The following is a 17,072-nucleotide window of genomic DNA, read 5'->3' as shown; positions in this document are numbered from 1 at the left end:
ATGCAGACAGCAGATACAAGCAAATTAGAAGTTTGAATCTTTCCAATATAGAGCAAATTTAGTCAGTCTGATCTCCACCAGCATCATCACTCAGGCCATGATAGGCATCCTATTTGCTATCAGTAGCATAACCAGAAAACCCCAACCTGTACTTTCTCTTAAGCACTCCATCTTGTAGATGCAGTGTCAACTGTAAGCAAGAAAGCCAAGTTGCATTACAAACAACATTAAAATTGAAAAGCAAACAAGGGAGACTTTCTCCACAGTTGCTTCCGAGTTTGGTTTTGAGGGCTATGCTAAGATGAAGGGGATTATTATGAAGGTGATTCTTTGCCAATTTCCCTGCCCTCATGACCTCCTATACTATTCCCAATCCTCCAGAGCAGCTTTTCAAGAAGGTTCTGGAGAAGAATCAGCAAATGCCTTCCCCTTTCTTCCAGCAGAACCCTTCTATGAGTTCCACTCGTCAGAATTCTGGATTTAATTTTCTCTTTCAAAATACACATTTAAGCCCTTTTTTCTCTTAATGCATATTTTTAAACATATGTTGAGCCTAGAACTGCATTGGACCATTATGGAACTGCAAAAACTCATGGAGGGTGAAAAAATATGCTGATGCCATTGTACTTTTCCTAGGGTTCTCCTAAAACTATTTTATAAGATCTGCATTTCACCATTGAGAGCAAAACGATGCAAAAACTGAAGTAACGCATACTGTAGGGAAAGCACACACACAGGAAGTATCAAATTGTTTAATCATTTCAGCACAGCCACTCAAAAGAAATGAGACCAATTTCTTCTGCAATGCAGTGAATAGATTTTTTTAATAATAAAAACATTTTTAAACTGTTCACAATTAAAAGTGAAAAAAAATCAAAAAATAAAAATAAAAATAAGGCAGCCATCCATGGAATGATTTGGAAAAGACATTAAAATTACACTTGAGTACACAGAATCACATATACAGCTGTGGCCAGGGAACACTGTGCCCAGAAAGTCACAGCTGCTCAGAAACATGACTGAAGCACTGAGTTGATCTCCTTTTGAAATGAATACTCTGCTTCTTCATGTTGATGTAAGGACTCCCCTCTCAAGTCTCCTGTGGTTCATCAAAACAAACTTAACACAGCAGCACAATACACAAGTTCAAGTTTTCCCATTCCAATACAGCTGGCTATGACAAATGCAAACTAGCTCTCTTGAGTGTACCTGAAAGACATTGTTGAGCTCTCTCTGAAGAGTTGAGCAATTTTCTGCTGTTTCAGAACATTTTCAGAAATTCCATGAAGTCTTTCCATATTTGTAGATTCTATGTGCCCCTGATATGTCTGCTCTGTCATCGACAAAAGTGTTATACACCAAGATTCTTTAATTCAGTTAGGCAAGAGATCATCCCTTTATTTTATGAATCGTGATGGTCAATTAAATGGCCAAATATAATGTTCCACAGAGATTAACTGATTTCCACTTTCAAGTCAGTCCACAACTGATGTGAATAGTGGAAGTACAGGAATGCAGCTCTATCTCAGCAGTTGAGGGCTTCTAGAAGTCTACTGTGAAGCCTTGATTAAAATTTGTATTTGACTAATAAGACTTCAGAGGCATGTAACCAGACTACAAGAGCCCTGATTTTGAGCGGATTTTGATGGGCATGGTAAACTCGAGTTTGCTTCAACCTAGACATCTCCTCAAAGTTAGGATTCTCATGGCTACAAAAGGGATTGCACATCTGTTTCTCTGCTAGAGCATGTTTCCATAATATAGAAATTCCCTTCTCATTGCTAGCCACTTATGTGGTAGCAGTTCAGTACAGATAAAACACGACAACCTTGTCATCACACAAGGGTGAATAAGAGCAGCAGTGGTCAAAGAGAGAGAGTTGTTGAACGCTGAATGCATTTGGAAACATTTCAACCTTACATCCCTTTGCTATACTGCCTCATGTCTTGCATTTCACATGTTTAGTGTGTGATGCATTTAACATATTGATTATAAACACTGTTCCGTATAAATCATGGATGGAAGCACAACATAGACTTCCTGATAGGGTACTGGGCCCAAGGTTAGAAAGCAGAGAAGCTAGAACTGGCAGACATCATTTTCATAAATATGAAATAGTGTAGGCAGCTTCTAGCCACATTTTTGCTAACAGCTATCGGCAACTAAATGCAACTTTGCCCTATAGTGGGATTCCTGAGGTGCTCTCTCAAATGTTAAAATACTAAGAAAAACTGATTTTGAAGTATGATTTAATCCCAACTCCTACACCAAGTGCTTCTAATATCTATAAATTTTCAGATCAAGTTTGTTATTCACTTTATTTCACCTCCATTTCCCTCCTTGCCAACTCAGGAACAATCTTCTTGTTGCCTTAACCACCACTGCAGGGCAAACCTGGCCTTTAATTATTCTTCTGTTTAGCTTTCCTACAATCAAGTATGCAGATATGACAAGCATATAAGCCATCTTGGTTCACATACAGACACCACCTGCTATGTTTTCTTTGTGTTGTATTTTGAGAGTGCATTTTTATTTTACATTATAGAAAAATCTCCACTTGATCAGCAAGAAACTATTCATACCTTACAAATATGATTTTCTTTTTTTTTAAAAAAAAGAAAATCTATAAATCAGGCCCACACAATTTTCAATGCACCAAACTCATCAGCTGATGCTGCCCACCAGGTGTTCGACAAGACCTGTTCTAATAGCCTAGGGCAGGCAGAAAAACCAGGTGGTTTGACCAAGTTTTTGGAGAATCCATTTATATAGCTGGTGTGGATCACATGGGTAGGCCTGATGAGTGTTGATTTTAGATTGGTTCTATAACTAGCCTGCAGAAAAGACTACATGTACATTATTCTGTGCAGATTTTTTACTTCAATTTCTAATGTTAAGCCTCCCTCATAAAATACAAAATCCTCATAGTAGTCTTGATCTTGACTACTGCTGCACTAATTCCAAAACAGCAAGCATAAATAAACAATTAAAAACAAAATCCTCATGAAGAACCAAAACATTATTCTCTGCCAAGCAAATATAGGATGTGGACAAAGCATGGAAGAGATCCAAGTTATGTGGGCTACTTGCTTGTAAAAAGATAGGGAAAGAGGAAAATATATCTGTTACATAGAATAACCAGTGCTAAAGACACTTTATCTTGTTTGCAAGCAGTGACATTGTAAGTATTAACTGGAGAATTGTAAGCAACAGGAATGAAGATTTAAAACTGATGTAAAAATTGTGTGCCGAGACTCTACATACACCTTTAAATGTTTTAGGTTTCTGCCAAGGCTTTTACAATTTCCTTCATAATAAAATGAAATTTACTAGCCAAACGGTAGCATTTCGTACAAGGAAAGGTATCAAGCGACTGGCACTGCATTCCAGACTTGCACTTACACTCAAGAGTTGATTAAGCGATTTCAGAGAGGAAGGGATAATTTTAAAAAGGCCCACAACAACTTAGAATACTTCTTGCTTGTAATAATGGTAAATATTAGTCTCTGCTATTGCAGATTGATGCATTGAGCACCCTTCACTTTCACTGACCAGAGCTTACTGTATTCTATCTTAATAGAATAAATTGGGAAGCACTTACTCCTTAGAGCCTTGAATAACCTAAACTCCAATCCAGCGTGGCTCCCTCATTCTACCATATAGATTGTTATACTCAAGGGGCACAACAGATGTGTTTCCTAGTAATTCTATGCAAGAATCCTATCAAGCTGTTTTACTAGCACAAATCTTGCCTAGACCTTCACCCAAAACCCATTTCTTCACCGGATGCATCCGCCCAAGACAGCCCAGATGAAAAATCTGGAGGTGAATAGTAGTTCCACATGTTAGAAGGCAGCTCCTAATGTCAAGAGGTCAGCTGTGAATGCAGACATACAGAATACTTGGATTATGATTTCAAGATGAGCTGCAAAGTTCTTCCCAAATCATTTCTTAAGTTCCAACTTCCCTGAGAATAGAGCAGGAAGTCATAAGAGTATCTTTAGAAAAGGGAAGTTATGCAAGATTTGTATCAGGCTGTCAAAAGTACCATCTGCTATACTAAAAGCTTTCCCAGAATTCCTCCTTTCGTAATCATACTTCACTCCGACTTCTTAAAACAGATGGGGTGGTTAACAGGGTAAGAGAGGCAATGATAAAAGAGCAGCTGACACCAGATTGCTGCTCACACCAGATTGAGGAGAAGATTGCTGGATTTGACTTTTAATGCTGGTGTCCAATGGACAAAATCAGAGGAATCAAGCAGCCAAGAACCAATGCTGCCACCTCCAGGCGGCTGAGTCCTTTGCCTCCAGTAGATTCAGATTTGTGACTATGTCCCATTCCACCCACTTCAGGGAGAACATGAACTGTGGCAACATACAGAAAAGTTCCAGCAGAGAAGAGCATGGCGACTCCAGTTGCATTGACTTCTGAAAGTGCTTGTTTACTGCTCTGTGAAATAAAAACATGGCAAAAAGACAAAGCATAAAGCTGATTCCTATTTAATTATACTTTAATTAATTATTCTATGCAAAACTTGAAGCCAGCTCGGAAAAGTATTATCTATCCCAAACTTGCCACTGAAAAATAAATGATCCTAAGAGCTCTCCACAATGATTTATCAAAAAAGGTTGCCATTAATGTACTCAAAATGTTTACTGAGTGAGTGATTATTCACACACACACACACACACACACACTAAAGAAGAAAAAGTAACCTTATCTTGGAGCAGCAAACCCTAGACAACTATAAGTTGTGCAAGAACTAAATGGAAATTTAGAGAATTAAAAAAAATTACAGAACTAATATTAATAGAGAAGACACAATCAAGTCCACAATGAACTCTGGGTAACTCATACCAAAATCAATTGGCAAGGGATTTGGGGTAATATCTGAAGCAAGAATGTTGAATTAAAGCCCACTGCTCAAGATCAAGGGAATATTTGAGGGATAGAGTTGTGGGATTTAATGGCCAAGATCAAGATTTATCTGAAGAGGGTTCAAGTTCAAATGTGTACCTGAATTTTTTGCTTATTATTGATCAAAACAATTTGTACAAGGTACAAACATTAAAAAGCTTGATACTTGCATAAAATTTATATACTAAGGTTTAATTTTGAGTCAGGACTTGTTTTCTCAAAGGCATAATTCACAAGTAATCTTATCTAGCCTGAAATATATGTGTGCAAGCCTTTTCAAAAAAATATTTTAATCTTATAGGAACTTTTTAGGAGTCAACTGAGCCCAAGTTTATGGGACAATAAATAATAATGCAATGATATTTTAAAAATGGTATAAATATGATTTGGTGTTGGGGTAGGTAGCTTCTTTAATATTGAAGCTCCTTGACCATGATGAACTGCCAGTCTCTCTATAGGGAAGCTCCGGTAAGTTTTGTAATAAAAAATGCTTAGGAACATTATCTTATATTATGAATCTATGTATGTTTAGACAGAAACAAGCCCTACAATTCCCAGCATGCATAGGGTTACATCTTTAATTGCTTTTAAATGTTTTGATACTTTCAGATTTCCCAATAAAATATATTTGTATTAATAAAAGAAAGAAAATGATTCAAAGATTCCTGTACTATAAATATTGTTAGTGTCCCCCAACTGGCCGGCTAGCTTCTTCCTCAGGCCCTGACCCCACACGTAAAGGAGCCTTTCTCATTGTGCAGCAGGGGAAAGCTCTTACCTCTAATAAGCTGATAATCAGAAATAAGCTTTTCTCTGCAAGGGCTGGAGGACTGGGAAGAAAGCTGCTGAGCAATTCATTTATGCCTATGGGTGAGGTTCGTCCTGCAGAGGCTTGTCCTTACTTGTGAGTAGACATGCTGCTCACACTTACTTCTGAGTAGACATGCAAAAGCCTTGAACTTCTTACTTCTGAGTAGGCTTATGGTTAGTAGCTACACCTATTCTGCCTTTGGACCCTTCCAAATATGGATGTACCCCCCACCTTTCCTAGTTTGTTTCAGCCCTCAGGCTGAAAAACATTCTCCATGCATGTGCTATAACAGAGTTAACAAGCAGCCAAATACTTCCAGAGTACTAAACTTTAAGCAGATAGTTCAAAGTAACATAACATCTTAATGTTCCAAAGATTTAAATCTTTATTGTACATGCTTTTGCTTAATTTTATGTATTGGTCATTAGTTTTAGTACTCTGTATTTGCTGCAGCTTTTAGCTCATTGATAACGTGTTTAATGACAGGATATTATTTTTATGTATTATGTTTTGAGCAACTCCTTATTTGGAGGATATAAATTACTTAAATGTGTCAGTGCAAAACTAGATGTTTCATGTGGTATTTGTAATTTGTTTCTATTCAAATAATGTTAGCACAAGGAACAACTGATCATGTCTTTAACAGATGTTGTAACCTGTAGAAGACTCAAGCTTTAATCATAGCACAAATGTCTGGCAATTCAAATTCCACTAAAAATAATATACTACTGAAGGAGACACAGTAGTACTTGATTAGCTATAAGATGCATTCCCCAACACACTAACTCTTGCAAAACTGAGTGGTAATGACAAACGATGTAGGTAAAGCACAACTTTAACATCTGCCATGCACCCCTTCCCAACTCTTAAATCATAATTCTGGGCAGCTAAGTATCAAAAGAGATTTACCTGGCTTAGTCCCAAATAAGTTACCATTGACAAAACAGGTGCTGCTAGTGCAAAAACCAGCAAATGCTTCCTGATTCGATTCCGTTCAAGACCAGCGTGCATAAGAAAAGAGACAAGGCCAAAGGCAGCTGGTGCCTGTAAGAGCAAAATAGCTACAGATGTTATGCAGAACTACAGAACAGAACAGGTTGCAATCACAATAAAACAGAATGCTTAGCCAGCCCAAAAGCTACTATCTTGTTGTTATGCCCTATTTAAGTTCTTTCTCCACTTCTGGTAGTTCTGAGTGCAAGGTGTATATGTAGTACAGCATTTCCTTAAATTACAATTCAACTACTCCAGGAGCTATTAGCATATCACACCCCATAGATTTGCATAATAATCAGAAAGGAATAGTTAAATGCACTGTAAAAGGTTTAAATCCACTCCATTTTCATTCTTATTAGCTTCCAAAACACATCTAGATAGCAAGCTTCTGCTGTAATAGAGTATTTCTTTTCTTAATAGCATGAAGTGCTGTGCAAACATATGCATATCTAAGCATCATCATCCCCCCTTTAATTTTTTTAAATGAAGCTGAAATAAGACATGTTGTGCAGATGTTACTGATAACAGGACTCATTTGTTTTACTTGTATGGAAACCCCTACCATTTCCCCTGTAAATCAAAGGAGCTTCTATGCACAAAGGGGCAATCTGCTTGTGATTACACTGGATGGAAGGAGGACAACCAAATGTAACTAGTTTGTTTATTTATTTATTATCTTTCTATACTGTCCAATAAGCTCTCTGGGCAGTTTACAAAAATTGTGGATAAAGCACTACTTTAAACCACAAAAAAACTAGTTTAACACTTGACCACAAGAGACTACTGATTTGGGGGTAGGGGTGGGGAAGAGAAATATTGTAAAAATACAAGTGTTGGGGGAAGGATAGCGTTGACCTGTTTTAACTTTTCTATATATTTCAACATCACAATTTCTTAGAAACCCACCTTTGCAGTTTCCCCCCTTTCACTTAATACATAGTCCAGTTTCTAAAATTAAACCCAGTTAACTGGCAATATGACAAGCAACAACATTATTCTAGACTCCCACCCCACCAGGCTTGCTGAATTAGTCTGAAGGTCCACTTAGCCCAGCATTAGCTGTCAACAGTGAACAGCTGCATGCTCTGCTCTTGAGCTTCCCAAAGGCCTGTTGCTCCCCAGCACCTGATTGTCAAAGATACACTGCATCTGGAGATGGAGGTTCCATGTAGCTCATCTGGAGATGGCGGTTCCATGTAGCTATCATGGCTAATAGTGGATGATAGACATTGTCCAGGACCATACTGAATCCCCTCTTTTTAAATCCAAAGCTAAACAACCACACAAGTTACCATTAAAAGCACTTGTGGTAATGAATTCCCCAAGTTAATTATACATGGTGCAAAAAATGCATTTCTGTCTTGAATATACCAGGCAGTTTCACTGGGAGAGGACAGATAAATATATACACAGACGAATGTGTCTGTTCATACTGTTCTTTAGTTTAGATCAAACATTTCCTCCTGCCAGCATTATCTGAGCGATTCCCCCTACACTCCAAGCCTGCAGTGCCGCCTCCCACATTTTTCCAGAGGATCCCCCAACCTCCGGAGCAGACTTTCGGGGGGGGGGGGACATCTAAAGATTGCTTCCTCCCCCATTCTGCCTGCAGAAATGCTCTGCTGGGTCAGAAGCTTTCTGTGGATGGAAGGAACCTTGCAGATACATCGTGATTGTGGATAGATAGCCAAGGCACAAGTTAGGCTGTCTGTCATGAGTTTAAAGACACACACCAAGAGATGCCAAAATCCGCAGCTGGGGAAAAATATACAATTCTACATTTACAATTCATTTCATCCACTATTTGTAGACATGAAAACTAGAAGATAACTTTGGAAACCAAGATGCAGAAATTCCACTGCCTCCAGGGGTAAGAGAAATAAATAAATACTTCAAGAAACTACATGGATTTCTTCTTAACTTACACTGTTCTTAAATCAGAATTTCAACCACAAATTCAAACCCATGACTCCCAATAAGTGAATACCATCTATGCATACCAGAAACACGTAAAATTTCCTACCCAAAGGCTTACCTTATGTAACATAATTGCAACAAACACTATTAGCTGGACGCTGGTCTGAGATGTAGAAGCTGCTGCACCCAAGGCAACACCATCAGCTTAATGAAGGGGGGAAACACACACAGAAGTGTGAACTCATCTATTGATCAAAGACTGAAGGTGCCAATTTATATAAGAAACATTTATAATGTAATCCTCACCCATCATTCTCTTATCTCACCTTAATCTGCTTTTCTATCTTAATGACAGATGTAATTGATAAGGGACAGTTTAGAGATCAGATCCATGGCAACAGTTTCTAAGCATGAATGGATTCTCAGTCTTCCGAGTGGCAACACATAACAATTCTGCTTACTCCTTTACACCATGAGAACACCAGTGTTCTAAAGGATATCAGAATTGTTCCTAGTTTCTCCTTGAACTGTCTATTGGTTAGAAGCCTGATATATTTGACTGCAATTTATTCCCTCAAATGAACAAAGTGAGAATTTCAAAGTTATTGTCACAATAAAGGCTCACTTTGCCTAAAAGCTGTAGAAGGAAAAGGGTGTGTGCATGCACACACATTGAAACAGTGGAAATTAAGCCTCTGAAGGCATGGACAGATTTGGGTGTTTTAAACTACATGTAACCTTATTAGCATATAAACCATTGTGCTGTTTGATGTTTTTACTGTGAATGAGATTCCAATAATTGTCTTCAACCTTCCAGTTCAAAGATCTGATCTGGCAGCTGCTTCCCACCCCACCCCCAAATTAAAAGCAAATGCGTAGCGTTTTGCTGGTGTAGGAGTTTCATATGTGCACTGGATTCCTCAAGGACTGAGCGGTATATAACCCTTAGGTACATGCCCCTAATGTTTGCATCAGTCTTTTTCCACTTCTCTCTTTTCCAACAGAAAAGAGTGTGGAGAAAGGAATTGCAAGCATGATACAAGGTTCCTCCTCTTACCAGCAATACTAATTACTGATGTCATGTCATACAAAGCAAGCATAATTCTAACTCAGATAACTTCATAAAATAAATGTTATTGGTTTAAAAAATAATCAATAACATTAACCCACCTGCAGCATGGACAACTAGTCCCAGTGTAGTAGTAATTTTGGAATTGCCCGACCTTGCTGCTTCTGGGTCTGAAATAATTAAGAAATCTTAACCAGTAAGATATAAACAAGTATGTAGAGAACCCTAAAAGAGAAATATTACAGGAGTTAACACCCAACTTGCTAGCTAAAACCAAGCTATAACATATTAAAAGTTTGCTAGTTTCTTTAAAACTGTGGAAGTGGAATATTCTACAAAGCTAACCCTTTTGAAGGACACTGTGACTGGGTTCGGACAACACAATAGTCCATGGTAGACTAAATAGTCCACCTTTGACTATTGTGTCGTCTGTCAGGGAAAAACCATGCCATGGTTGATTATTTCCCTGAAATAACCAATGCCAATAATCAACGGTGTGCAGAGTTGATTATCTGCACAACCATTGATTTTTGTGTCATGTGGCAGGCTCCGTTGATTATTTCCCCTGCCTACAGAGTTGCGAGGCAAGAGTGGCAGAACCCCCTGCTGCTGTCCCATCGGGGCTCTATACCCAGCGGCAATAATCTTGTCTGGGAAGTGCTTGGGGAGCTGAACATGCTGTTCCTGGGTGGGGCACTGCAAATCACAGCACCTCACGTGTTTCCAGGGACATGCACGTCTCTTTCTCCCGCCCCCACCGTGGAGGGAAAGTGCTAGAGCCGCCCCTTTCCTTGTTTCTATGGCCCCACCAGCGAAGGAGGCATTGTGGTGGAACAAACTGATCCCCTGACAGGGGATGACTTCGCTCCGCGATGCCACCTCCTTCGTTGGCGGACGGATCTCCTCCCATCAGTGAAGGAGATCCATCCTCCGATTCTTTGTGCGGCAGCCTCCAAAGTGCTTCTCCCTTACTCTGTCTGCCACCTTAGCAAGAACAAGCGGACAGATCACCTCCAATGATAGGGGAGGAGATCTGCCCGCTGGTTCTTGCTGTGGCTGTGGGAGTGATCGCCGCAGCAAGGGAGAAGTGCTGCAGCCGCCACCCGCCGTGGAAAGAACCAGCGGGAGAACAAGAAAGAGGCAGGGGAGAAGGAGGTGTCTCTTCCCCCTCCGCATGGAATGGCGGCACCCCCGAAAAGGTAAGGGGGAATCATCATTGCCATTCGATGGGAAGGGGGTGGGGAGAGAGCAGTAACCAACCCTGTCCTTATAAACTACTCCACGGATGACTTACTGGCATGTTGCCCAAGCGTGACATGCGAATAGTCATCTGTGGAATGGACTATAAGGGCAAGGTTGGCTATTATGTTGGCGGAATGCACCCTGTGCCTCATTCTTCTGTTGCCCCATCCCTTAATTTACAGCATGTTAAATCTCAGTAGATACCAGTAGCAGCATTTTCAATTATTGCTATACCTTTGTGAATTAAGACTGGATTTACCAAAAACTTAGGAAAAAACTGGACTATCATACTGGGTTTAACTAACAATTTAGAATGTTTTATTTACTCTAGAAAAAGAAGTAAACATTGTTCTTTTAAAACACAAAGTTACCAATGTTTTTTTCTTAAATCTCTGCAGAAAAGAACTTAAAATTCTTCCAGTATGCAGTTTAATTTATTTAACTGGTAGTATAGATACTCTTGGGCAAACATTTTATTGCAAAGCCATAACACTGTAATTATCAGGCATAGCAGTAATTTTGCTTCAGAACCTCCACTTCTAGGCTCAAAGAATGGCCACAAAGTTCAACTCAATCAAGCTGTGATATACACTATGTTTGTGCATATTATACAACATGTATATAAACTATGCCTTCCAGATCATGAAACACTTTAATTAAGGCACTTGATGCTGAACAAATTGTTTATTCTTACTTAAAACAGTTGACAGTAAAACATGCATACTTGATATTTCAAGACTCTCTCACTATTCGTTCCGTGTATGATCTGGGTTGACTTACCATCTGCAGGGTGGACATGAGAGCTGCCAATTTGATCTACCAGGAGCATAAAGACAAAGCCAAGGACGAGAGAAACACCAATATAAGCATGTAATCTGGAATGATCATGGCTGTGCTCATGGTCATGCACATCTGGTGCATCTGCTACTTTCTCAGATTCAACCATCTTTTGAGTCTCACTGGCTGGGTGATGCTTTGCTAAAGGAAACAGAACATGATAGTTTGGCATTTCACAGAAGCCTCAGGCATTGCATTTCCGACATATTTTAATTGTAGTAATTGTTAGACAATTAGTTGCCTTTCAAGCATTCTAACATTTTATGAAAAGGTGCACCAGCATGATTTTTAATGCAACTGAGCTAACTTAATAAAAATTAGGCTCTTTTATATGTTTTTGTTTAAGAGTATAAAGTCAAGATACACTTGTAATAGCTACCACATAAATGTTGCTCTTGAGTGAAAACTAGCATGTGTGAAAAATGCATTTTCAGTCTTCAGCTTCTGTAATCTGTCAGAATAAGATTTAAAATCCAATAGGATTACAAATTTATGTATTTATTCCTTACATTTCTACATCGTCCAATTAGCAAAGCTCTCTGAGCAGTTCACAACAATTAAAACCACAAAATGCATCATAAAATACAATATAAAATGTAAAAGCTTAAAGCTACAGTCTAAAAGTGAACATGTGCAGACACTGTGGTAATTCTAAATTTTTAGAGTCCAACAAGCATTTCAAGACAAGCGAGTGGTACATCTTCAGTGACCTTAGGGACAATGCCAAGCCCCTCTCTTTTACTGACTTTCTATTCCTGGCAGCATCTATTATGTTTCTAAGTGCTTAAACAGCCAGGAACCTGGGGGTTTCTCTGCCCCAGTCATGGGGATTTAAAAATAAGAATGGAAGAAGTGCCATGCTGGATCAGACCAAGGGCCCATCCAGTCCAGCACTCTGTTCACACAGTGGCCAACCAGCCATCAGCCAGAGATGAACAAGCAGGACATGGTGCAACAGCACCCTCCCACCCATGTTCCCCAGCTAGTGGTACACACAGGCTTACTGCTGTTAAGTAGAAGCTTTTTCACATCTTGCACAGATGCTACGTTGTTTTCTTACCTTCCAAAATTTCTTCATAAAGCGCATGGACTCCTTCAGGTACAATGACAGCCAAGGCAGTTCCACAAAGGAGCCCAGCACCAAGAACTGTGACTAGCTTTAACCTTTCCTGCAAATAAAACTCAGAATAATTAATGTTTCATAGGATCCAAAACATTGACACAAGAATAAATTTTGGATAAATATTGTTTGCTCAAATATATATAAGTACATGAAATCAGAAATCTTGACCAGCAATATAGGCAAGCTTTTAGAGCCAGAGAGAAGAGCAGGGGCTTTGGTGCTGGCACTCTCAATGCCTTGGTCAACCACTTTCAAAACAGCCAGCCTCAACCTTCACATCCAATGCTGACAAGGAAGTTTGGTGTTTATTTTACTGGTGGGTAGTCAAGGTGCTCTAGGCACTTCACCAGCCCTCCACCAAAGCAGCTAGCCCCAACTTCCCTCTCTAGGTTGGAGCTGGAAAGCGGGGAAGGGTGTGCGTGTTAAGGACCATTCCTGCCCCATGTCCAGAGCCAAGCTGAAGAGGAAGGTTGGGCTACCTGTTGTCATCTTCCCCATGTCAAGTGCAGGGAGCAAAAATGCAGAGCCTTCTCCACAAAAAAAAAAAAAGAAAGACAAAAGTTAAGCTGGAGGAATAATAAATCATTTCTAAATACATACTGGTACTGGAATTAACCTGGGTTAACTGCTGGATCATCGAATAAAAGCAGAAGAAGCGTGCATTCTGCAGGCAATGCACCTGATCTCAACTTCTCATGCATAAGGACCCATTGTTTTTTAAACTGATGGTTTGTCGTTACTTGCAAACAAGGTCTATGTAAAACAGAACCATCGGGAAAAACATCTGCCCTCAAATTAAGCAGTACAAATGTATTTGTTTTATTTATCAGTTGGCAAGTCCTCAAAGCTGCTAGGAACGAGGAAATGTCATTCTGTTTTGTTTATATTACATTTATACCCCATCTCTCCTTACAAAAGTGCAAGATGAGTCATATTCAAGGACCAGCTATGAAACTCATATGGGTGTTCTTGTATTTGTCAACTACCCGAGTTCTGCAATGCATTCAGAAAGAAATCCCATGGTCCCTGGATCAGTATCCCAAGGGCCAGAGGAAAACCACTTCTGAGGCTCAGTTGCTCCTCCCACCTTAAGTCAGGGGCTTCCAGACAGCGAGGATGCAGTGCATAGAACTGCATCCTCAGCTTTCAAATAAAAGTATGAATACTAACCAAAGACTTGGACATGGACTTCCCATCTATTTTGCCAGTATTTCCCCTGCTTATGAGAAATTTAGACATGCGTCTCAGGCCAATCTATAAATATGTCCCACTTTTTCAAATAGGACTTGCTTACAAATGTATCCATAGGATTGCAGCACTAGCCTTCTGTGATCTTATCCTTTCATGTGTAGAGTTGGAGCCAAACAAATCTGTCTCTTGACTCTAAGCAGAAACAATTCTCCAGTGCATGTGGGCTGCACAATTAGATGATTTGTTTTACACCTTTGGTATGACAACAGTCAGTTCCACAAGAATAAATGTACCGCCTGTAGTAGGTCCCACAATGGGAATTTCTGGGGGCAGGACAGACACCCTTGATTTCAGATCCATTGTTCTCCTTTGATTTAGGATTGGGGGCCCTGTGCCAGTCTGGAGCTGTCATAAGTAATCCCCCCATTGGAACAAATGGGTAATGGGGGGGGGGGACACACCAATATGTGTGAAAGAGGTACATCCAGTACTGCCCAGACACCGCAAGCCTTGGCTAGCATGAAGTAGCATGGCATAGACCACTCGATGGTTGGTCTACCACTTCTCTCTCTCTCTCACACACACACACAGATGTTTGCACAGTTAACTGAAAACTAGTATGTTGCAATTCTTATTGCAACCAGTTGATATACATGCTTATTCAGGGAGTGCAGGAATCTACAACTAAAAGAAATGATTTAAAAACAATATTTTTATTCTATTTAATTTTATTTTTGGCGATTTAAGTCACCTTGATTTAAACCTACTCTGATCCCCACCCCACCCCGTCCCCATCTGTCGCCAGGAAACCTTTCCTTGACAGAGCTTAATGTTTGTTTAGTGAATCGCCCCACTCCCAACATTTCACAATCGTTGTAGCAGTTTCTCCTTTGAGAATAATAATATAAATATTTTAAGAAGACAAATATCAAATGTATTTCCTCCAAGTACATAGATCAATGGTACAGAACAAGCCAGCCCTTTCACTTAGCCAAGCTAGTCACACAGAAAAAGTAACATGGTCCAGAACAACTTGTCAGCCTCTGTGGCACACAGTTACAAGCAGAAATACTGGGAATTTTTGGGAGCTGGCAAGATATTAATGCAGAGAACTCGTAGAACTAAAAGGTTGCCTACTCAAATTATTTGCTCTAAATCAATGCTCAATAGGATTTACTAGAGTATTCTTAATGGAGTGACACTAAGTGCACATGCTTCCCGTATTTAAATAAGCTATTTCTGTAGACATTTGTACAGTAGCTGACCATTTTCTCTTCCAGATGCAGAATTTCAAATACATGAGACTTTAATATACAAAGCTATCTTTTTACTTTGAGTTTTGTGTTTATTATTCAGGATATTTTAAAGTCCCCCCCCCTCCAAACCTGGAAACTGCAATTGCAAGATTTTATTCAGAAGATACTTTGTCCCACATAATGCATTAGTACATTTCATTTTAAAAAGAGAACCAGATACTCTTTTAAACAAATAAACATGAGACAATAGGTAGGAATAGGTATAGGAAAAAGTATTTGTTGTCCAAGTTTCAGTTAATAGCATAGTGTAATGATCACCTGATCTGAAAACTCAGTATTTTTATTATGAAGAATACTGAATTTTCAGTAATTTGTATCTAGCAAAACATTTCTTTCACAGTTTAACTCTCCACAAACTTTAAAACTACTGAACTATTTTACTAACATTTGACACCACAAAAGCAAACTGGACTTGACATAAGGGGGAAATGCTTCCAGTTAAGTAAGACTGAGAGTAAGTCAAAAAGCAGAGATTCAAACCACCCAGATTTTGTTTTTTAAAAACATCAAAAAAAAATTACCACCTATTCTTTCTTTCTGGGTCGTTGTACTTCATCAGAATGCTGTTATAAAGTATCAGAGCTATTCGAATTTTTTTTTTTTTTTACAGTGCTTCTCCCCCTCTCATCAAAGATGTTCATAACATTCATGACATTACTTGCCCTCCTCAACGTTTCACATTTGCTGTCTTGCTCCTTTTCAGAAGTCAAAAGCTGCATCCCTTCCTCTCACACACACCCGCCCCCCAAACTTTGTGCAGCCTTTTAACTTCGAGAAGTGGGTGGCCGTTGCACGGAAGCCTCCTTACCTCGGAAAAGTTTACGGCTAAAGGGATGATCCCTGCCACATAGCAGCCAACCAGCATGGCTAGAGAGAGCAGGCTGATAGACAAGAAGTCATCCATGGCCGGCTTCTGGTTCGTCTTAACCGGGGCACCCCAAGTCAACAAGGAAATCGCCTTCACGGCTCCAAAGGGGAAGAAAACCTCATGGGCCAAGAGGCGGCTGCGCTAAGCAGCAGGCGGGCTGGCGACACCTCCGTTTCACACTCAGGGGCCGCCCCGCCGCCGAGGATGAACCACAGCACCAAAGACCCGCTTGCCTGCCTGCCAAGAAGCTCGGAACCTACTAAGGGGGGCACCCAGCACCAAGGGGGCCGCCCGCTGCAGGCACCCGTCTCCCTCCGAGGAAAGCCTCAGAAGCCCTAAGCCACCCTCGGAGGGGCGAGGGACAAACGGGCCGTCTCCCCTTTCCTCTGGTCCACAGCCCAGCCCCAGCCAGCTCAGACCACAGGCGCTCCCCTCACGCCTTGCGGTGCAAACGAAGAGAGCGGGAAGGCGGGCGGACTAGGCCCACGTCAACCAACTGGACGACTCAACCAGTAATTGATTATGGCTATAGAAGGCGGCAATAGAAACCGCTTATTCCTCAGTACGCCGCCGCCGCCGCCGCCATCACAAGCCCTACTGCCCCAGCTGTTGCCCTAAAGGCCAAGTGGCAACTCTTCCCTCACTTCCTCTTTCCTCACTCAACTTCCGGGACACCTGGCAGTTGAAGGGAGACCGATTAGTGGGCCGCACTCGTTTTATTCGTCTCTTTCTTTCCCGCCCAATTTTAAGATGGCGGACAGGGAAAGACACGCGATAGGAGG

General features: G+C 40.4%; 1 protein-coding gene across 1 annotated transcript; it reads right to left on the bottom strand.

Moving 5' to 3' along the window:
* Window positions 1-805: 805 nt before the first annotated feature.
* On the bottom strand, window positions 806-17,061 carry SLC39A9 (solute carrier family 39 member 9). The gene is made up of 7 exons (XM_063117588.1): window positions 16,231-17,061; window positions 12,853-12,961; window positions 11,736-11,933; window positions 9,815-9,883; window positions 8,763-8,848; window positions 6,641-6,775; window positions 806-4,452 (listed from the first exon to the last, which is right to left on the bottom strand). Exons 1-7 carry the CDS (start codon window positions 16,324-16,326, stop codon window positions 4,222-4,224), a joined length of 924 nt encoding a protein of 307 aa, XP_062973658.1. The 5' UTR covers window positions 16,327-17,061; the 3' UTR covers window positions 806-4,221.
* Between the last annotated feature and the right edge of the window lie 11 nt (window positions 17,062-17,072).

The sequence above is a fragment of the Elgaria multicarinata genome, chromosome 2 (genome assembly GCF_023053635.1).
Source record: "Elgaria multicarinata webbii isolate HBS135686 ecotype San Diego chromosome 2, rElgMul1.1.pri, whole genome shotgun sequence".
Classification (NCBI taxonomy): domain Eukaryota; kingdom Metazoa; phylum Chordata; class Lepidosauria; order Squamata; family Anguidae; genus Elgaria; species Elgaria multicarinata.
The sequence above is the reverse complement of the archived record's forward strand: the minus strand, read 5'-3'. Positions and strand labels throughout refer to the sequence as shown.

What these genes read in the sequence shown, in the direction of transcription:
- SLC39A9 (XM_063117588.1), bottom strand. Translation starts at nt 16,326, where the DNA reads ATGGATGACTTCTTGTCTATCAGCCTGCTCTCTCTAGCCATGCTGGTT. An exon ending in TTATGAAGAAATTTTGGAAG is followed by an intron (nt 11,934 to 12,852) that starts GTAAGAAAACAA and finishes TGTTTCCTTTAG; the next exon opens with CAAAGCATCACCCAGCCAGT. An exon ending in TTGCAATTATGTTACATAAG is followed by an intron (nt 6,776 to 8,762) that starts GTAAGCCTTTGG and finishes TTGCTCTTACAG; the next exon opens with GCACCAGCTGCCTTTGGCCT.